Below are 23,664 nucleotides of genomic sequence, written 5' to 3'. Positions count from 1 at the left end.
CTTGCCTCTTCTACTCTCCTACAGTCCAGGACCCAACACCACAGCTCTGTAAAATTCAGGCCCAGCCCCCAGAGCCTCAGATGCGCAGCTCCGCCCCCAGATCTTCCAATGCCTAGCTCCGCCCCCTCCCCATGACGTAGTGTAGGGCCGTGGCGCCCCTCAAGATGCGTGTCTCCCACTCTCCTGATTTCCTTTCATTTCTCAGTGTCTTTCAAACCAATGACGATTTCCACTCATGAAAGCGGCACACAGCGAGGTGTTAGGTCACCGTGAAAAAGTCATCTCTTTCCAGTTTGTCACTCGTCACTCATCGTCAAGTAAAATAAAAAACCCTGAGTGAACCCTGTCTGTTCTTTCCCCAGACTCTTCAAACATAAGGAGATTTTAGAAACCCAGAGCCTTCTTTCAAGGCACCCTTTGGGACACTGTCGTCATCAGATCTATTTGTGGAAAGTTGAGCGGGTCATGAACGTCTAAAATAACTGGGTTTCTGGTCCGAAATACCCCCAACTGCTTTGGAACTTAGAAGCAAAGGTCACTGGAAAGGATTATTCAAAATACAGAGCTGAGGGTAGTGTGTGCCTCTGATGTAGTTCTGCCCTCAGAAGTCAGGAAGGACAAGGGATGGGTTCCTTTCCATAGAGGGGAGACCTAGCCAAGGGGTGAGAAGGCAAGGCTTGAGAGAGGCCAAGGAGATTAGATGTTAGACAGCCCTTTCCTGACTCCAGTGACAATCCAAGCTTCCAGGAAACAAGGAGAGAAAGAGCCGAGCAGTGGTGGCGCACGCCTTTAATCCCAGCACTTGGGAGGCAGAGGCAGGCAGATTTCTGAGTTCGAGGCCAGCCTGGTCTACAAAGTGAGTTCCAGGACAACCAGGGCTACACAGAGAAACCCTATCTCAAAGAAACAAATAAAACAAAACAACAACAACAACAAAAAAACCAAAAACAAACAAACAAAAAAAGCAAGGAGAGAGAGGGAGAGGAAGGGAGAGGAAGAGGGGAAGAAGGGTGGAGAGGGAGGGGAGGGGAGGGAGAGAGAACACCTGCACAGGTGAGTTCATGTCCCTTGCTTTTAAACACAAGATCACCCATTGGCCTGAAGCTTGCCAAGTAGGCTAGGCCAACTTGACACCCAGGAAGCCATCTTCTCTAGCACTAGAACCATAACCTGTAAACCCATGCCACCTCATGCAGTGGGGACTGTCCTCTGGTCTTCACTCTTGCATGGCAAGTACTTTACTGACTGAGCTATCTCCATGGTTCAAGAAAGATTTGTTCTTGTTCTTGTTTTATTTTGGAGACAGGGTCTCTCTGTGTAGTCCTGACTGTCTTAGAAGTCACAGAGCTCCACCTGCCTCTGCTTTCTGACCGCTGAAATTAAAGGTGCACACCACCACGCCCAGCGACGAAAGGCGTTGCAAAGGGACTTTAACATACTACAACCTCAGGGTGTCTTAAGCAGGGGAAGCTCACTGCCTGGATGGGACAGCCAGAAAATCAACTCTGGCGAAAGTTGAGCCACTGCCCTCAGAAGTAAATGTCAGGGCACTGATATGCACGAAGTGAGGGGCATTATGACAACTTTTGTTTCTGAAATGTGAAGGCTCCATCACTACAAAGTTACTTCACATGAGCTCCACCTTTGTAGGCTGTGTCCTGGGAGGGGCATGAAATAATGGCTTGAACTGACCAGAAACCCACTGGTACAGACCTCTGCTGAAGGCTGTGTCCCCACAGGTAGTACAAGGGTCTCAAAAGCAGCCAAAGACATACACTAAAAGAAACCGAGCAAACCGGCCAGCTAGATGCCTCTGGACTCAGCTTTCTAAAGAGGGCCTCCCACATCTACACCCAGACGGAGGGAGGGGCCGCCATGCATCACATGACTTTCGTGTGCTTTGGTATAAGCTGAGGACACAGGAAGAGATGGGATATACCAGTGGGCTTTCTGGGTAGAACCTCCAGAAAGGGCTGAGGCTTTCTCTGTCAGCACTCTCTGTTCATGCAAACTTAACTGTCCTCAGTGGTCCGTGTGCATGGTCCCTTCCTTGACTCAAAGAGCATTTAGGGAGCGTCTACAAAGACCCACCTCAGCATCACACAGGACAACTCACCCAAAGCACACCAACAAAGACTGTCGACCTTAGTGAGATTGGTTCAGTGGGTGGGGCTCGGGGCATTTTGATTTGGAGTCAGTTTTGGGGTGAGTCACGGATGCTGCATCATGCCCACCTTTGGTAGGTCCTTTCCTGTTGAGCACAGCCTGTTGCTCCTCCGTGATGTTCAGCCTCCGAACCACGTCGGCCAGCGCTGACTTGAGCAGTTGAATGTCATCCTCCTGCATCTGGACGCGCTGCTCCAGAGAGGCGATGCGGTCTGACACCTCCATGCTGCTGGCAGCAGACGCGCTGTCATCTAGACCAGAGAGAAGTGTCAGGTGAGTGACGTACAGCCCATGACAACCAGATCCAGCACTCGCGGGGACACCGCTTGCACGTGATACACTCTGCCGACCTAAGACGATGGTTTGTTGGCAGAATCACGTGAGACGGTTCACTTTGTGGACGTTTCTTTCTTCCTCCCATTACCAGCATCACGCACGCTCTATGGGCTTGCCACGTTTAACGTCTAGACTGGCACTTCATCTTTCTAAGTGCAAGCCCGTTTGTTTGCTTGCTCAGTGGTCTAGGGAACCTAGAGGGTCCAAGTGATATCAGACTCTGCTTACATCAAGTCCTCAACATTGCAGAACCCTCTGCCTACTCCTCTTGCCTTTATCCACTGGTGCTACTTGACCAGAAGTTTGTGGTCAGAGGACCACACTGCCCATTGGTGTGCTAAGCCTGTAGCCACTCAGCCTCTTGAAACCACAGCAGGTCGGTCTGAATCCATCTTGCATCTCTAAGATCCTCCCCAAACCATGACCACACAGCGCTAGCTATGCAGATGGAGATGAACCCAGATCAAGGGGAGGATGTCCATAGCAACACCAGACGTGGCCCTCAGAGCTTCAGATGCAGAGCACAGGCCCAGATTAGCACAGACTGGGGAAACATGGTCCCACTCTTTGAAGGACAAAGCATTGGGTGGTCAAATCTGTCCGGTAAAGAAATCCTTATGTGACAGCTATGGGTGTCACCTTATCCAGAGGCACAGTTCCCAGCCCTGGACACCTTCCTTGTCTCTACCACCTCGTTTTTAGAATCTTCCTCCTCACTGACTACATACCTACCACACCAACTTCCCTGCCGAGGTGTGAATGAGAATGGCCCCATACCCTCAGATGTTTGAATACTTAGTCCCTAGTTGGTGGAACTATTTGGGAAGGATTAGGGGGTGTGGTTGTGTTGGAAGTATGTCACCGGCGGGTGGGCTTTGAAGTTTCAAAAACTTAGTGGCATTGGTAGTGTGCTCTGTGTCCTGTGGATCAAGATGTGAGCTCTTGACCGCGGGTCCAGCTACCTGCTGCCATGGCATCTTCACTCCGCCAGTTGTAGACTCTAACCCTCTGGAACTGCTAGCTCAATTAAACTCTTCCTTTTATAAGTTACCTTGAGCATGGTGTTTTCTCATAGCAATAAAAACCCTAAGCTAAACCCTAACCTAAAACTCCCCATAGAGCTTTAAGAAATTGTGTGTGTGTGTGTGTGTGTGTGTGTGTGTGTGTGTGTGTGTGCACTCATACATGCCATGGCACATTTGGAAGTCAGAGGACAGCTTTTCCAGATCTAGTCTCTCCTACCACATGGGTCATGCTGATGATCCATCTTATGGCCCAACAGACACACTTTAGATACAAAGATAAAAATAGTATCATATAATTAAAATTAAAAAAGCAAAGAGCCATGTCACAGCGAAAAGGGGTGGCAATTGTAAGGAAGATGAAACAGGTATTACCACGTATAGCAACTCTAGCGGAAGAGACAGAGCCTTCCTTCTGTTACAATCAGCACACACTGTGGAGTCAAACCATTGGTGTTAAAATTCCAGCTCTGCTCATCACCAGATACCTCAACTTCTTCACCAGAAAAGTAGGGACATCAGCACATATGTCAGGCTGTTATTGTGACAGTCGATGGGTTCTGTATCTGCTTCACTTACAGTATATTATACAAACTAATGTATACATGTACTGGCTGGTTTTGTGTCAACTTGACACAGCTGGAGTTATCACAGAGAAAGGAGCTTCAGTTGGGGAAATGCCTCCACGAGATCCAGCTGTAAGGCATTTTCTCAATTAGAGATCAAGGGGGGAGGTCCCCTTGTGGGTGGTGCCATCTTTGGGCTGGTAGTCTTGGTTCTATAAGAGAGCAGGCTGAGCAAGCCAGGGGAGGCAAGCCAGTAAAGAACATCCCTCCATGGCCTCTGCATCAGCTCCTGCTTTATGACCTGCTTGAGTTCCAGTCCTGACTTCCTTTGGTGATGAACAGCAGTATGGAAGTGTAAGCTGAATAAACCCTTTCCTCCCCAACTTGCTTCTTGGTCATGATGTTTGTGCAGGAATACAAACCCTGACTAAGACAATACATGTATGCTATAACTAAGCTTGATCATCAATATCATTAACAGAATATCAGAGTTAATTCGAATTTAAAATTTCAAAATTCCAGAATACTGTCTGAACTGTTTTAAAACTCTGTTCTACTTTTAATTACATGTCAGTGTGTGGGTACACACCAGCAAAGGGTGTTGGATCCCCTGGAGGAGACAATACAGGCAGTTCTGAATGGTGAGTGGCCCACTGTGTGCTAGGAACTGAACTTGAGTCCTCTGGTAGTGTAGTGCATTCTATTAATCACTGAGTCAGCTCTCTAGCCCCTTTCTGATCTATCTATCTATCTACCTATCTATCTACCTATCTCTATCATCTACCTATCTATCTATCAATCTATTTATCATCTATCTACCTGTCTGTCTATCTATCTATATATGTATTTGGTTTTTTCAGACAGGATTTCTTTTTTTTTAAGATTTATTTATTTATTATATGTAAGTACACTGTAGCTGTCTTCAGATACCCCAGAAGAGAGCATCAGACCTCATTATGGATGGTTGTGAGCCACCATGTGGTTGCTGGGATTTGAACTCAGGACCTTCAGAAGAACAGTCAGTGCGCTTATTCACTGAGCCATCTCCCAGGATTTCTCTTTGTAGTCCTGACTGTTCTCAAATTCACTCTATAGACCGGGTTGGCCTCGAACTCAGAGATCCACCTGCCTCTGCCTCTGGAGTGCTGGAACTAAAGGCATGTATCACCAATGCCCGAGTCTTTCTAAACACTTTTGTGCAAGTAAGTATTCATATTTTGGAGCTAGAGAGATGGAAACAAGATACAGTAGAGAGAGCAGAGCCCGGGCACACACAGTAGGGTTCTTGATCTCGATCATTAACCCTGGCAAGTAACTTGACCACTCCAGGCCCAATTTTCCTGCCCCTGGTGTTCTTATGAGAATGAATGTTAATGTGTCCCTAACATCTAGTATTAACACATTGATGGCCTGGAGACACTCACACAGTGGTAGTGTGGTGTATCCACATAAGGGCGGGACATCCATCTCCTATCTGAACTCGTTCGGACCAGGGATGCTTCTATTTTTGAAGTTTTTCAGGCCTGTGTTTCATTGAGTGGCCATGGCAAATGTCTGAAATCTAAAATACACCCCGGTGATACTCTAACAGTTTCGGCTTCCAGAGCCTTTTCTACTTTGAATTTTCAGGTTAGGAATACTCTCGATGTGCAGCCCACTGCTGCTAACGTTATTGTTATCGCAACAGAGAGCAAAGCCTGATCTTTGGAGACACTGGCGATGCCAGTTGCCTGCAGTAAATCTACAAACCGCAGCGCACAGCCCTGTGAGATCACTTAGACTGCTGTCAGCCCAGTGACAACCTCAAGACACAGTGTGGTTGACAAGACTGGTGTCCTCACAAGCAGCACAGAGAGTGGTAGACACAAGGAGTGTGTCCCCACCCAGCCTCCCTCTCCCACCTCAGTCAAGAGCAGAGCCTTGCTGACACCAGACAGGCTCTGTCCCTGGTTCCAGAAACAAAAAGACAACCTTATAGCTCCTCTTCCTTACTGCTGTTCCCAGGTAGCTACTCGTGATTATAAAAATTAAGCTTAATCAATGACTTTCATAGCTGTGAAAATGGCATAAAAGGTAGCTTGTCTGTTTCATCCTATATCTATCTGTCTGTCTGTCTGTCTGTCTGTCTATCTATCTATGTTTTTCTGAGACAGTGTTTCATCCTATTTATTTGCTTAGGTTTTTTGGGATGGGTTTTTTCATCCTATTTGAAAGGTCAAGGAATAATAGGGATTTTGTCCTTGTTAATCTTAAAAGAGGAGACTAGGGCCTGTCTCCGTGTAAAAGTACTCACCCTTTATCGGCCAGCCCCAGCATCATAGCCTCTGATGCACAGTGCCTTGTCTCTGCCTATAGGACATCCCTGCACTGAGCTGTCAACCACATCTCAGATGAGAACAAATCTCCCAGGTCTCATCCAAGGCCATGGTGTGGCAGTGGCAGAGCCAATGATAAACCCTAAGTTCTACACCAGATAGGCTGCGTATCCAAATGACAAGCACTCATCCCAAATCATGAGGTTTTGACAGGTATTGCTTGAAGGAAAAAAAGCCCAGGGAGGAAGAACTGGAAAGAGGGATCAGCTAATAAATGTCTTGCAGGACAAGCGTATGGACCTCAGTTTGGAGCCCCAGGACCCAGATAAAAGTGGGGTGCAGCAGCCTCTGTAATACCCAGCTGGGGAGATGAAACTAGGTGCATCCCTGGAGTTCCAGGTAGAGTGTGAGACTATTTTAGCTATGTTTCTATTGCTGTGAAGAGACATGACCAAGGCAACTTATAAGAGGGAGCATTTAATTGGAGGCTTGCTTATAGTTTGAGAGGGTGAGTCCATGTCTGTCATGGTGGAGAGCATGGCAGCAGGCAGCAGGCAGGCAGGCAGGCAGTCAGGCATAGCGCTGGTGCAGTAGCTGAGAGTTTGTATCTGATCCACAAGCAGGAGGCAGAGAAAAAGACACTGGACCTGGCAAGGGCTGTTGAAGCCACAAGGCTCACCACTAGTGACTTGTCTCCTCCAGCAAGGCCACACCTCCTAATCCTTCCCAAAGAGTTCCACCACTGGGGATCAAATATTCCAATATGTGAAACTATGAAACCACAACGAAGACTGTCTCAAAATATAAAGCAGAGAGTCACTGAAGAAGATACCCAATGTCAACCTTTGACCTCCATGTACACATACACACACACACTACTTACTGAGATTTAACATTTCACAACAAATCATATATGCAATGATGAAAAAGAAAGTTTTGCTCAATCTTCAGAAAACCGTCCCATAACATTTAACTTTCTTTATTATCTATTGTCTGCAGAAAAGTATTTTTATGCTCTGAGACCTAACAGGAAAAGGGACACAAGACATTCTGCATGGAAAGTGGTATACACTTTGTCATTTTAAGGCCGGAATCATGATCCTCCTGTGCGATGCACACACAGTCCTGGGTGACTGGAGGGGTAGGAGACACCCTGGCTGAAGGATTTAAGCTATCTTTCCTCCAGGCCAAAGACAACATGGGTCAGTCCAGACCCAGAGTCCTGCTCATCCTGGGGCTGGGTTCTGTCCTTGGAGCGGTGACTCTGAAAGTCGCTTCACAGAAAATTACGTGTGTGTTCCGTGTCTCGAGCCAGATGCCATGATGCACAGGAGCTAATGATTTTATGATTAGTCATGAAAGGATTCCACGGTGGCCCTCGACTGATAGAGAGGTTCTGTCAATACCTGCACGAGGAGCTTTGGCAGAGACCCCAGATCTGAAAGAGAGTAAGCTGAGCTCTTGCAAGCAGAGGCTGTGGGTCAGTAGAGACCAGGAGAAAAGATCTCATCCCAAGTAGCAATGTGTGACTGCATCTGATCCAGAAGATCTGTCAGCTCAATTCAGTGAAGTGTTCTCAGGCATTCCCCTGTCTCAGATGAGCTGGGACAACTATTAACACTGCCGCTGTATATCACAGAGAGACTGAGCAACAGGTATCCATAGTAGAAACACAGGAACACAGACATCAAAGCAACATCCGGTTCCCACCATGCCTCAGGGCACAAGGCTGACAAGACAGTGACCTACAGAGAGGCGAGAGTGAGGTCCATATGCAGATGAGAGAAGAACAGAGATTCAAAACAAACACGGGTTTTCATGAATTCCTACCACTAAGTCAGAGGGAAACTGATGGTGTCACCCCCGTGTGGCTGCAGTGGAGTGTGTGGTAGAATTTTTAGTTCTTTTATCTTGACCCATGTTCTCATACCCTTTGCCTAAGTGTTATCAAGCTAAAAACGTTCTCCAAAGGCATCATGGGAATCCTTGAAATGTCTGGAAGTCCGTTAAATACTGCAGTGTGATGGAGATGCTGTACACACACACACACACACACACACACACACACACACACACACACTCACACACTCACACATACCGCATATACTATGCCCACAGAGCCACAGTGATCTCTTCCTAGGGACTCACTCCAAATTGACTTGAGTTCATGGCCAGCTACATCCTCTTCTGCTCATGGACAGCACAGATTTCTGCTTGGTTCTCAGAACCCTGCTATAGGCTGCAAGGGGCAGAGGTCCAGTTAGATGTATGTGGAGAGAAATGAAGGATAAAACAAAGGTCCTTTCATGTCAAAGCTTATTTCAGACAGGAGCGTTCCTTAGTGAAAAATGGGAAGCAGGATGGTTTTGTGGGTGGCCCTGGTGATGCCTGGATTTCGATGTTAATTCTGCTTTCCCAGGAGGGGTTGTCTGGATTGAGGAATGAGTCAGGGACTCAGGAGACTTCTTGTGAACCCTCCCCTGAATGAATAGAGGGACCAATCACTGGATGAGTAGGCGGGACTTCTGGGTTGGACAATTCCCGAGAGGAAGCAGGAGAGAGTTAGGGGCTTTTTGGACTGGGCTAGTGAGAGGGCAAGATGTAGCTACTAGTGTCTCCCGACTTATATGGAGAATCCACCAGGATTCACCACCAGAAGATTTAGATTTATTATGGCTTAAAAGATTAGGATTTTAAGCCAGGCATGGTGGTGCACGCCTTTAATCCCAGCACTCGGGAGGCAGAGGCAGGCGAATTTCTAAGTTCGAGGCCAGCCTGGTCTACAAAGTGAGTTCCAGGACACCCAGGGCTATACAGAGAAACCCTGTCTCAAAAAAAAAAAAAATATTAGGATTCTAGTTGTTGCACCCAGTGATCGATCGAGTTACCGTTGTCTCTGAACTAAGTTTGTGTGGCATTTTCCTTCACGTGGTGGTTCGATTGGGTTCAAGAGAGAGGGATATGGTGGCAAAGTGTGGGTTTGCCAGATGTGCACCACAAAGACTGTGGGGATTTTGAAGCATGGGGCTGGTGTGGTAGCGACCCGCCAGAGGGAACTTGGCGAGCTGGGTGGAGAGATTTTGGAGCTCTGAGTCAGAGAGTCTCCACGAGATGTGAACTGGCCTGCAAGGCTGAGAGTAGCAAGGTATAGCACAGGACTTGCCATCCGTGTTTTAATATTTCCTGCAACAGGATGGGGTATAGAGTGCTTACCTAACATATGTGAGCCTCTGGGTTTTATCCCCAGAACCAGTAAACAGAGTAAAAAAGGCAGGGAACACAGTACATTGAGGAGAATGGACATCTGAGAGCTGACTCTGAAATTCCTTGGCATCTAGGAGCTACTAAATAAACCGTAACTGTCTTGGTTAGCCTGGAACAACCAGGGCACAAATCCTGGAACAGTGACGACCCTGTGTGAATAGGGGATACAGTGATACCCTGCTGGCTCCTCCCAAGGCTGTCCTGCAACAGGAAGATTCAGCTTATTAACTATAGAACTAGAAGCCTCGTCCCCACAGCTGCTGTCTTTGTTTCTTCGGGACATGAGCTCATGACGGTGTCCACCAGAAATGTTAATTCCACTGGAAAGTAAGTACCGTGATTTGTTTTATTCTCTGGTCTTTACCCCAAACCTAGAGCGAGCTCAGCATACCATGGTACATGGCACGCCTGTGTCACAGGAGCAAGCAACATGACAGGCTCAGAGTCTGTGCACACATACTGTGCCATTTCTTTCTACAAAGAACACAATTGTCAGGGTGGGGTTGTGTGGTTTCTTGATCAAATTTTGTTCGTCATAAAGGTTCAGGGTCCGAGAAGGTGTATCACACCCAGTCATGGCAAGATCCAACCCAGAGCAGAAGACACCAAGCTTCCAGCCCTCCTGATGCACCATGCTCAGCAGAAGGTGCCACCTCTGAACCCTCAGTCAAGCTATTGCTTCCATGAGGCCAGAGCATGGTTGACGCTGTCCACAAAGGAGGTGGCCACCTCTATAGCCAGGGACTGGCACAAACATCGGAAGAGCAACTCCTCCACTGCCACCATAGTCTCCTTAATGGTAGTTTTACAAAGAATAAAAGTCAAGTTATAATAAAACAAAGCTAGCTATGCACTGTAAGCCAGTCTGGCACCCTGTGACCCTGTGCTGGCACCCAAGGGTGTGTGGCAAGGTTAGGGGTCTCAACTAGAACAGAAAGGAACCTTGGTCTGCTTCTGAGAGGCAAGGCTCCACAGACGAACCTTCTGGAACCCACATTTGTCACCACGCTGACACCTAGTGCTGATCCAGAAAACACAGATGGATTGGCCTGGTGACAGCCAGCATGTCTGGTGAGGCAGAGTGGGCCAAAGAAAAGGATGTTGGGAGAGAGAAAGGCTAGAGAGAGGCATCAGCAGTCTAGGGTGGAGCCCAAAGATGTGAAAATAAAGCCAACACATACACACACACGCACACACACACATGCACACACATGCACACACGGTGGATGCTCTGGCTTGAAGATCTGCCATACACTGTTCTTCTCTACCATAAGCCTGAGCAGGAGAGTCAGGGCAACTCAACAACCTTTCTATGGAACATTCCTGACTATAAAGAGAAAACAAGAGACATTTCAAAACAGACAAACACAGGTGCCACAGAAACTGGCCCTGGACGGACCACCCAAGAGGGACTCTACAGAACAGGCTCAGAAAACGAGGGAGACAGTGGCTAAGGAATGGGAGGCATGTAGAGAAATATCTGTAAGGCATGTTCATGTTTTCTTTTCTTTGTTTTGTTGAACCCCAGCACTCCGTGGGCAGAAGCAGGCTGATCTCTGTGAGTTCCAGGCCAGCTCGGTCTACATAGTGAACTCCAGGAGAGCCAGGGCTACATAATGAGACCCTGTCACAAAATAAATAAATGAATAGAAAGAAGGAAGGAAGAAAGAAAGGAAGGAAGGAAGGAAGGAAGAAAAAGAGAGAGAGGAAGGAAGGAAGGAAGGAAGGAAGGAAGGAAGGAAGGAAGGAAGAAAAAGAGAGAGAGAGGGAGAAGGAAGGAAGGAAGGGAGGGAGGGAGGGAGGGAGGGAGGGAGGGAGGGAGGGAGGGAGGGAAAGGATGAGAGAGAGAAAACATTAAACATTAACCTGCCTTATAAACATGGCTACTGTTGTTCAGGTAACCAAATGTCAAGTGTCCGTTTGTCAGTTACCAGGGAACACAGATGTGGATCTGTATTCTCATACATAGTTTCTGCAGTTAGTGTTCAAGCCACCATTAAGATAGAGTCAAGGTAAAACTTAAAGAAAAAAGAAAGAAAAAGAGCTGCCCTGGAAGGAGGTAGTTTTGAGAAAGCCGAGGTGGAGCAAGTCTGTTCTCCACCGAGACACCAGAACTCCTCGTCACAAGTAATCTAGCCCAGACACTGGGCAGTGCCCTTGTTCAAAAGTGAGCAGCCAGAGTTTTTCATTTCTGCGCACCAGGTTGTCTGCTGATCACTCAGTATTCCACTGCAGATGATGTGGCAGCTTCAAAACTGTGCTTGGACCTGCCTTCTGGCCTCCCTGCCCCCATTGGGGGAGCGATCCAGCCATTTAACCACACATCCTCTTACTGTGAACAGCTTGCGGTTAGCCACAGGAGCATTACAAAGCCCATGTATTAGCATATGGGAATGCACTTGCAGATACTAGCCTTGAGGAGTTTTAGATGGGTCTCTATTCCATTTCATCATCTCTCGTAGAGTCCTTACAGTGTAGAATCCCTACAGTCGGAAGAGACAGGAGGCCTAGTGCAATAAACAGCAAAAGCTTTGGCAGTCAGAAGGTCCAGAGCACCGTCACCCTGAATGAGCCATGCAGTGTTGGACTTACAGCCAGCTCATCTGGCTGGAAAGAGTGATGACTGTCTTCTGCGGGGCTGTAGAGTGGCATGCACGAAGCTCTGACTAAGAGCTGACGAAGAGCTGGGGACATGGCTCAATGGGTGGAGCCTGCTGTATAAGCAGAAGAACTGGAGTTGAATCGCAGCACACACATAAAACCCAGAGGGCAGCACATGGCTGTAACCCCACCACTAGAGAGGCAGAGGCAGGAGGATTCCAACCAAGGCTTAGTGGCCAGCCAGTCTAGCAGAGCCAGCAAGCATCAAATCAGCCAGTGAGAGATTCTATCGCAAACAGAAACAGAAACAAAACAAACAACAACAGAAACATGAAGACCTACCGAAGAAGAGATTATCACCAATTTCTGGCCTACAATTACATGTGTACACACACACAGATACACACACATAAACATGTACACACATACACACAGATACACACACATAAACACATACTCAAACATACACACATAAGCACATAAACACACATGTACACACAGATATACACATAATGCACACACAAACACACAGAGATACACAAACACAACACACATACATATATTCACACATACATACACACACATACACACAGATACATATGCACATGCATACACATAAACACATACAGATATACACACACAATTCACATACATACACAGATACATACACACAAAATTCACATACATACACACATACATATGCACACACAATACACACACATACACATACACACACACACACACACACACACACACAAAGTAAAATCATCAAGAATGTAAAAGTCAACATGAGAAATCCTGTCACAACAGCCAGCCCCTGCTCAGACCTCCTGGTGGAACCATGTGACAGCACAGAGCAGGTGGTCCCTGCAGGTAGACTTGTTAAGGACAGAGGCTGTGCCTCAGCCTGGCTTACACAGCCAGCTCCCAGCTGCCTCCTCTCACCCCTCCCAACCCCTGTAATCCACCTGCTCCAGCTCACTGCACGACGTCAGCTTACACGTGACGCTTGAACACAACCCTTCTCGGAGGTCAATCAAAGCAAAAACAGCTTCGATTCTGAACTGCCCCCAGATCCTTATCCGAGGTAGAGGTGTGTGAGTTGTGGTTAGGAACGAAGTTCCTCAGAGAAGTTCAACAGGTCACTGGGGAAACGTCCCTCTGCATCGCTGGCCTGTGCTTTGCCCGTTATGCACATCTGAGTGTGCGCTGCACCAGCTAAGGCTCAGCCACCAACTAAACAGTAAAACTATGAGGTAGTGAGGCCCAGAAACTTCCTCCTCATCTGCGATAATCCTCACCCTGCAAGCTGCCACGTGCAAGCTGGCCTGCAGGTGCCATGATCCTGGCTCTCCTCCACCCTGCAGTGTACAGAGTGAGTGCTTCTTAGGGCACATAGGCACTATGAGCAAGAACCACACACCACAAAGCTTATCGTGGGGAATCATGAAGGTAGAACTCATGGACAAAACAAAGAACTATGTTAGCCCTCGCTCCAGCAAAACAAAACAAACAAACAAACAAACAAACAAACAAAAACTGTCATGATAAAAGACGGCATGCAGGAGAAGCGAAACAGTTTAAATGAAAACATTGCAGATGGACTGCTTTGGTTTGAATCTGGAACATTCCCCATGCACTCGATTTGAGTGCGTGGTCTCCTGCTTGTAGCATAGAACTATTTGGGAGTGTGTGGAATCTTTACTAGGTAGGGCTTAGCTGATGAAAGTGGTCACTGAGGACAGACATCCAGAAGACCATCTCCTGATACCCAAACCTTCAGCTCCTCTCTTTCATCTCCTTAGAGCCTCTCATAAAAACAGTATCACATCTACCATTATTTCCCTATCCTGACCATACAATGTCCAGGAACTATACCAGCATGCTCATTAGTACAAGAAAGAAAGGTAAAATTTCTGAGCATCCTGAAACCAAAGAGAGGAAAGAGAAATGCCTTCTTTTCCAGAGAAAATCATGTCACTGGGAAAACAACTAAAACCCACAATCAGCTTCTTGCCCACCTGTGCAGACTCGAAGACTGAGTTAACTCAGGACCAAAAATACACGTCATCCAGCTGTGTCACTGCGGAGTGTCAGGCTTACTGTGAGCACATCTGAACCACCCCCAAAGGTTTCCTGAAGAGTTTACAGTTGCTGTTTTCCTCCGTAGGTAGGAGGGACATGGAAGGCCACTCTCAGATGTCATCACATCCCATGTGACTACAGATCATCCATCACCTATGCTGGGGTCTCTAGCCAAGGCTTCCCCTGCTCCAGAGCTCAGTCTGCTATAGGTGTGGTGTGTGTGTGTGTGTGTGTGTGTGTGTGTGTGTGTGCGTGTGTATATCTGCATATGTATGTGTGTATACATGTGTGTGTGCGCGTGCACTCATGATTGTGTGTGTCTGCGGGACACAATGTTAAACGGATTTCCTTGCTTCCACTTTTCCTCCCAGGCTCCCCCACCCCTGTGAATGGCCATCTGTGCAGCCACTCAATAATGTATAAACCTAGATACAGCCTTGGCTAATCCCAATTTCTTACAATTAACATCAAATCAATCACCAAATCCCGTTGGCTCTAAATATCTACATGATAAACAATCAAACGCATTGTCTCTGTCCCTTGTACCTCCTCAGCACCTCCTTGTACCTCCTTGGTTTCCCCTGGTCATTTACTGTTTGGGGTCTCCTCTAACAGCCTCAGCTGCTTTACCCCACAGCAGCCCTACCAGCCCCCTCCATCCCTCTTTATTACACTAGTATGATCTTCCTAAAATCCTCAACCTCATGTGTACGCTACTTTCAAAGTCCGGTCACATGGAGAGGCAGTGTGGAGACTGTGGACCAGGAATCACAAGAAGTGCCATTGTAATTTCTGCTGTGGTGTCCCCTGTCTGAGGGGGAAACACACAGTGCACACTCGCTGGCTTCTTGCCCAGCTTTAGACTTCGTGTCCTACCCCAGGTTCAGCATCTACTGTGCTGCCTGCAATCTCCCAGATGCTGCGCACTCTTTCCTGCTTCCTAGTCTTTCCATCTCTGCCCCACCCCCTCTTCTTTACCTGATTCAATTCTGCTGCTCTTCCAAGCTCAGCTTAGGTTATATCCTCTCCAGAACACCACTACCTGAAGAGCGAGCTGAGCTGCGGGTCCTCCCCTGGAATTCCACAGACTCTCCCATGCTTCTCACAGTCATAAGATCCATTTGCTGGACCCCTTCCATATTCAGCCAGGGCACCTAGAAGTCAGGAACTGCACTGCTGGTATTTTGTGTTGTAAGCACCTAGCACATCGAGGGCAAAGCCACCCCCAGGAGTGTGCCACACGAGTCACCAGCTATAAACTTCCTGAGTGGCAATTCTAAACACACAGTCCACCAACTCTTAAAATATCCTGAGATAAACCCCCCCACCCCCCGGAAGTGTAGGAGGTCAAAAAACACTTTCCTAACACCACAATGTCATTTCCTATGTCACAATGCTGACGTCTGAACTGACTGCGGAAGTGCCAGTAGGTAGCACGAGACGGTGACCCCGGTGCTTAGAGTCTTCATTGCCACTGACTCACAGTCAAAATGAAAGGTCATCTATGATGAACTTGAAGTTATTGATGCTGTTCAAGTTCAACCGCCACAAACACGTCTTGTCCTAAAGCACGCCCAGTCCACAGGATCAGAGCAGCACCCGCTGCAACCCAGCTGTGAGTCTCCTCTCAGAGAACGGCTGCTGGACAAACTGCAGCTATTCATACTGGAAAGTTCTGTAGTCAGCTTCTCAGAAAAATGTCTGAGGGGCTGGCTAGCGAGATGGCGGCTACGTGGGTAGATGTGCACACTGCCAAGCCTAACAGCCTAGGTTCAACTGCTGGAACCCATGTGGTGAGCCGAAAGCCAACTGCTGCACGTTGTCCTCTGACCTCCATCAATGTTCCACGTCATGCGAAACACACACATGCTCACACTCACACATACACACTCACACACATTCATACACACGCACACACACTCACATACACTCTCACACACATGCACACACACAATGCAATAATAACAACCAGGAACAAGCCTGTTACCTCAAAGAAAATAACTGACAGTGTTTGACCTTAATAACACTGACCTTTCCAGGAGGAAGGAAGCCGGAACTTCACAAACTTCTTTCAGGTGTCAGCTGTCTAAAGACCCTTTCGAGGACACAGGGCTGACACCGTCCCTCAGAACACTCTGATGCCGTGTAATACATATATCACAAGCAGGCACACTGTGCAACTCGGTGACTTCATGGTTCTCAAGTGGCGTGTCATTACAGGATCATATATGGAGAAAGAGTCATCTGAACACAAGCTAGGACACAAGGCTGAGAACCAGTGGCCACAGTGCCAAGCTGAAGGATGAGAAGTGAAGGCGTCAACAGGTGTCTCTCTGTCAGCTGCCAGACAAGGTGGCCCTGTAACCCAGCACTGAGAAGGTGGAGACGGCAAGATCTTAAATGTAGGCCTGTCTGGATCACAGAGAGTCTGAGGCCAGGCTGGGCTGCGTGGCACAACCCTGTCTTTAAAAAAACAACAACAACAAAAAAACGAAACCAATGTATGCATACCATACACTCAAGGAGCAAAAGCAAGAACTGCAGATGTGGCTCAGCTGGTAGCATGCTGGCTCAGCCAGCACAACGCTCTAGGTGTGCTCCTCACACTACAGAAACCATATGTGGTGGTGCATGTCTGCAGTCCCAGCAGTTCACGGGTACAAGTGGAGAATCAGTAGATCAAGGCCATCCTTGGCTCTAAGATGATTTTGAGGCCAGCCTGGACTACACACAACCCTATGTCAGGGCCAGATTTAACCTGTGAGCCTCACTTGCCCGAGGACAGACGCTTCCTGGACTGTTGGAGGTTATTATATTGTTTATGGGAAATAAGAAGTCGCATGTTTTCGTTCCGTAAACAAATCTGTTTGACTCAACTGCCCCAGATGTACTTGATCAAGTGTAGGTGGGGAGTAAGTGGGCAGGAAATACATCAGGATGTATGTTTGCCCCTGATTGGATGTAGGCAGGAGATATGCGGGCAGGAAGTATGTCAGAATATATACTTGCCCCTGATTGAACCCGATGGGGAGTGTGACCTTGTGGTTTTTGCCTTTGTACACCTCTGACAAATGTGACTCATGGCTATTTTCCGGGTACCCTGAAATGGTCATGGCCAGAGTCCATCATCTTGGTCACTATATAATTCGAGGTTGCTTCAAATTAGCTCAAACATTATGGAACTGGCTTTTCTCGCAAGATTCTCAGGTGTAAGACCTGCCTCAAAAGAGAGTGGGCTGGGGCTACAGCTCAGGATTTAAGAGCATTTCCTGATCTTGCAGAAGAGGTCCTGAGTTCAGTTCCCAACACCCACAGCAGGTGGCTCATAATGTCTTGTGATTCCAGCTCCAAGGGATCTGACACCTCTGGCCTCCATGGGTACCTACACATCTGTGCATATTCCCAGACAGAGACAGACAGACAGACAGACACACATACACACACACACACACACACACACTTAAAAATAAAATAAACCTTAAAAAAAAACCCACACCCCTCCCAGCTCTTAGACATCAACTGTGGCGCTGGACCACGGAATCTCAGACTTGCATCCACCATTTGTACCACTTCAGCCCTAGCTCTCGCCTCACCTCAGACAAACCACACAGCTTCAAACTTGGGCCAAACAGAGAGGTACCCCGGGCCAGAAGAAATCCTGTGGACCAGGAATGACAAGAATGTCACTCTGCTTCTCACCTGGCCCGCAGGGCACCTGGTGATGAGAAGCCTCCAAGTCCCTGTATCTTTACCTCGGTACCAGGAGTGCCCACCTGCTACAGACACTGTCACTGGAGTCAGGCTCCAGCAAAAGCAGGCAGACCTCCTGCCTTTGGTCATTCCCTCATGTAAGCGGGCAAGGTTAGCATGAAGACAAAGGAATGACATTTGACATTCATGATAGGGACATCAGAAGCCATTCCACTGCAGGCGATGCTTCACGAAGCCTGGCATTAAGACTGTCAGACATCTCTCTCCAAGGGATCACCTCTCCCTCTACACATAACACAAAACCATCAAGTCTCCCACACAATGCCAGGTTCCCCGAAGTGATGATCTTCTAGATCATAAGAAGGAAGAAAGACTGCCAGACACCCTAAAAATCTCATTAGCATTTATAACTCAACGAAGTCACCTGGAGCTTGTCCTCTGCTGGTCCCTGGTGGCTTATGTGACCTAATCTCCAAGCCTGCCAAGCAGGCCAAGGCATCCTTCCAGACCATGTACTAGTTTGGGTGTATTACGAAGAGGTGGCTGTGATTTGCCTATCTAAAAGAACTATCCACTCATCCTCGTTTTAACAAAGATGGCGGAAAAGAAACCAGAAACCAGTGTTTATAGAAGATGATGGATCAGCCACTGCCGATCACAACAACAAGTGTGTCACCCTGTGTTAGAAGGCACTTGGCTCTCTCAAATAAGGGTGTACAGGTCTCACATTTGGCACGGGAGCAGTCAGGACAGCTGATGCTTAAGTGGTTGGGCAATGCTGATCCATGAGGTATAGGTGGTACAAGAACGTGCTAGCTCATACCCATCTGGACCCTGGCTCTGCCACTCCCCGGATGCCTGGCCTTACTGGAGCAGTAAGCCTTGCCTATCAGCTGGCCCAGCTGCAAAGTTGTTTCTGATTTTGGCACACACTCACTGGGCATTCATTCATCTTTGCTAGGACAGTGACCCCCTGAGGTTCACACACATGCTAGCCCTTCTGCACAGGGGGTGCAGTTCACAGTCAGGAATAGGATCTGTGCAGCACCTGGCATACTTGGAATGGGATGCCATGCCTTGAGCTATGGAGGCTCAATAGTCTCAGAGACACTTGGATCCCAGCTCTGCAGGGTCTGGGAGCATAGCTTTGGCTGAGTATCTGAGTATAACCAAGTCTTGGCTTTATAATTTTATAATCTGTCAACTTAAAAGTGCTTTATAAAGAAGTTGGAACAACTGAGCCTCCTTTCAGATTGCTGGTTGTCTTCTGGGATGAACTCTGGTACCGAACCTCTTCATTTCATTTGAGGTTTGGTTTTTCTTAGAGTCTCCCTGGATGACCTTGGCTGATCCTGAACTCACGGTCAGCCAGCCTCATCCTCCCAAGTGCTAGGACTAGAGACCATGCCATAACGTTGTATATCCCTTTCATTTTCCCCTGTTTAAGGAAAACAACAGCATCGACTCTCAGAAGTTACAAAGCCACAGAACATCTGAAGGCAAACACATGGCTCTTGTCACCCACCAGGTCCTTCACTGGCATCCGACATGTGCAGGAGTGGATGGCTTCCGGCTTCTGAGAAGGGTCTCCCATGCAGAGAGGGTGTGCCCTGACATATTAATGACCTTATGGTCAGTGAAATGGAATCTTGAAGTGCGTTCTGGTGGTGGAGGAAGGACCATGGTTTTGAACCTAATCTGAACTACACAATGAGATTTTATCTAAATAAATGCTTACATAAATAAACGCATTTGCTTTTACATTTTTATTTTATGTGCATGAGTATTTTGCCTACCTGTATATATGTTCCCCGTGTGCACGCCTGGTTACCTTGGCAACCAGAAGACGGTATCAGAGTCTTTGGGCCTGGAGTTACAGACAGTTGGGAACCTCCATGCCGGTGCTGGGAATCGAACCTGGGTTCTCTGAACGTGTTCTTAACCTCTGAGCCAACTCTTCAGACCCTAAGCTTTTAAAATTCAATTTGCCTCAGCTGAGGTCTGAATTCCTCAATACCTGAAGGAATCGTTGGTAAGTTCTGCCATTCAGATTTATATACTATGCAAAGCCGCCATATCTCTGGGGCTTCTAACAGGTAAAGATAATTGCTTTTATCGGTTTTTAAAAAATCATTTTCTGCATACAAAATTTTCATGCACTTGCTGTATAAACGGATAGGCCAGAACATCTGAAATTTTGCCTTGAAGACTGCGACTTGAAAGTTGGGACACTTTTATTTTTGTCCCATAAACCAAAAGTCCCCGTGAATGGGTGGCCTTTGTTGTGCCCTCATTGAGAAACACAGAATCCACAGGGCTGGTAATTGCAAAGCACACAAAACTGGTTCAGCTCTACCCATAATCCCTTTGCTCAGATAACAGGATTGATCTTCAAGGAAGGGCAGCTAAGACGAGTCTGGGCCAACCCCATACCCCTTTCAAAGGGTAACGCCCAACATGTCCAGCCCCCAAGGACGAAGATGCTGGAGCTCACAGGGCTATGGAAAAGTTTTGTTTTGTTTTGCTTTGTTCTTGGCAGTGTATGGGGGTCTGCAACCCTTGGTCCACCACCCCTCATTAACAATGCTTCAGATAAGAGAAACTCTATACTTGGAAACATTTTCTCTGCAAAACCATGTAAGCACTATTTGTTTTACAAAGCACAGACTTTCTATAACCAAAGGCGGGGTAACTAACGCTGACACACACACACCCCCAACTGGAATTATTCTGAGCTTCTGTTCAAATGTTTATGTTATTCCCTTAATTAACCCTTGCTGCTGCTGCAGGGCTGCCCTCCAAATGCCTCCCCTAAATCTTGCCACTGTTGAATCTCTTTGCAAAGAGGGACCCTCTGGACCAAACTGTAGACGCAATTGTGTGGGGGAGAAGAGTGGGACAAAGGCATGCTGGGAAGAGCATTATTCAGCCATGAGGGGTCACAGAGAGGTTTATAGCTAGGGGAGAAAGCATGGGACACCTCAAAGCTGTATGGCCTGTCCAAAGGCCAGATGGTCTGTAAGCCAGAACATCCCTAGTCCCAGTGTCACAAAGGCATCAGGGGAGGGTTCAAAGAAGAAGACCTCTTCAGCTGTACTCTCAGATTTAGGTCAGGAGCACTCACTGGCTGGACTTCTTCCTCTGCCTATACCCATCTATTTGGCTATCACAAAGGTACAGCCACACGAATGTCCTCAGTCAGGCACCCACATTCTGTAGGCGGTGACTAACACAGCAAGACAATGCCCCCAGCTGTCCAGGCACCTAATAGCACCAATAGGCTTAAACTGTCAAGATGACATGCAATGCATCCCTCCATCGTATCCATGGCGATGAACAGTTCTGGCTCACTCCCAGTGTGAGGCAACACACAGTTCTCTAAGGTGAGTAAATGCAACAGAGTTTATATCCCTGGGGCGTCAGTCCTAGCGGAAGAACAGAAACAAGCAGTCATGGGAGGTACGCGCCCCATGAGAACCCCTGTGCCTGAGTACACCTATGATGGTGGTCCCACAAGACTGTTCTGTTGAGGGACACGACAGCCATCTTTGTCTGTATAGCTCCATGAGAGAGGAGGGGCAGAAATCAGAGGCCCTTGGACAGACAGATCCGAATATAGAGACAGAGAAAGAAAACTGTCTGGCTATGGTAGCACAATGTCATTAATCCCAACACTTGAGAGGCAGAGGCCTGCAGATCTCTGTGAATTTGAGGCTAGCCTGATCTACATAGTGAGTTTCAGGCCAGCCAGGGCTACATAGGAAAACCCTATCAAGAAAAGAAAAGAAATACAGACAGACAAGAAAATAATTTGCCATGCAGCAAGGTCTATTTAAGTGCATAAATAATAACTGCCAATTAAAAATTTAAGTACCATACAGAGTAAGATGCGATGCTTTAATATGCATGTTCCATGCTGAGTATTAAATCTAATTAACCCACTCACCCCCACACACACTCAAAGTGTTAGCATCTTGAAACACGCTACTATTAACTGTGCATTAACCCTCCTGAGTCGCGGCCACCAGACGGAGGTTTATAGGTCACAGGACAGTCACCCAGAATATGTCCCTTAGGATTTATGGGAAATTGGAACCCTGTGTATGGCACAGGGAACTGAGGCACATCCTCTGGCACAGCAAGTTAAGTGGTCTGTCCTGGGTGTGCAAGAGATAAACAGCCATCCCGGTAGGGTTGCATTTTCAAAAAAAAAGGGACGGGTGGCAGTGCTCATCGTTTATGCCCCAGGGCCTTTGAAGGCAGCAGCGTCGAGATGCCAGTGGGCAGGGGAAACCCAAGCCCTCGGCTTCCTCATGGGTGGAGAGCACAACCGCTGCAGGAATTTGGTGATGGGACTCTGAGCCACTCCCACTAAGCCCGGCAGATGGGAAGAATCACTCTGGCTCCTCAGGCCACACAGCAGGCTTTGTTTACAGAGGACACACAGATTCCTGCTGAACAAAGCAGGGAGGGAGGGGGGGACTGGAGGAGAAGCGACGGACTCAGTGAGAGTCAGTGGGACCCTTCCCAACCCGGCTTTCTCAGGACCAGACTGGCTTAGCTTTCTAGGCACCTGGCTGTTCTAAAACTCTCCCCAGTCCAGATCCACTGTCACCTGAGGATATTTTATATGACTAGAGGTAGGCAGAGTTATAAAACAGGAAAGAAAGCCAACATTCACCAACAATAAATCATAAAGAGAAACATTTATTCTTTCATAGGTCTCACTATGTATGGCTGGCTCTGCTGGAAACTTTCGGTGTAGACCGGGCTGGCCTCAAATTCACGGAGACCCTCCTGCCTTTGCCTCCTGAGTGCTGGGGAAGAATTTTTTTAAGCAATTCTTTGGCATACATATCATTCTACCATTTATTTAAAACAAGAGCAAATGTGCATTCTAATGAGGAGAGTGACGTTGACTTTTAGCTGACAGTCTGATGCTCCTGGACATAAAGCACCTTGGTAACATTCCTCAGGGTTTACTGATATTTTGACTTTAGTCATTGCCAATGCTGAAGGAGCCACTTCACATAAACATATCATACACAGGAGAAGTACGAGTAGAGAAGTTTCAGAAACTGTTTGACATTCTGCCCTAGTCTTAAGCCAAAATTCATTGAACAAAAAAAATTGTAATGGAATTCACGTCAGAAAACACCACTTTTAAAAATCAAACACTCAGGGCTGGAGAGATGGCTCAGCAGTTAAGAGCACTGACTGCTCTTCTAGAGGTCCTGAGTTCAATTCCCAGCACCCACATGGGGGCTCCTGACCATCTGTAATGGGATCTGACACCCTCTTCTGGCACACAAGTGTACAAGCAGCAGAGCTCTCATAAAAGTTCTGTTTTGTTTTAAATCAAATGTTCCAGTGTAAAGAGCTGCAAGCACATTTTTTTCACTTTTCTGCTGAGGAGTGGTGGTGTGGACCGTGAATCTTCATTTTCAGTAAACCAGTGCCGTTCTGTGAGAGCAGAAAGACTGGTGTGCGCTGAGTTGTCTCAGACGGGGTTGGTGGGTGCTGAGTGGCGGGGAGGCCATGCACACGGCAGACACGCCCGTGTGTGCTCCTAACCAAGGCTGCAGTGGAGCTGTGCGC

At 47.5% G+C, this 23,664-nt stretch overlaps 1 protein-coding gene across 13 annotated transcripts in view; it reads right to left on the bottom strand.

Annotated features, from left to right (window-relative positions):
* Nucleotides 1–23,664, bottom strand: part of Eml1 (echinoderm microtubule associated protein like 1) — a 168,575-nt gene that overhangs the window by 73,633 nt on the left and 71,278 nt on the right. For all 13 annotated transcript variants that reach the window (XM_017315168.1, NM_001286346.1, NM_001286347.1 and 10 more), the window contains one exon: nucleotides 2,235–2,417. In XM_017315168.1, coding sequence (XP_017170657.1) covers nucleotides 2,235–2,417 — 183 coding nt within the window. The remainder of the gene's footprint in view (nucleotides 1–2,234; nucleotides 2,418–23,664) is intronic.

The sequence above is a fragment of the Mus musculus genome, chromosome 12 (assembly GCF_000001635.26).
Source record: "Mus musculus strain C57BL/6J chromosome 12, GRCm38.p6 C57BL/6J".
Taxonomy (NCBI): Eukaryota; Metazoa; Chordata; class Mammalia; order Rodentia; family Muridae; genus Mus; species Mus musculus.
The sequence above is the reverse complement of the archived record's forward strand: the minus strand, read 5'-3'. Positions and strand labels throughout refer to the sequence as shown.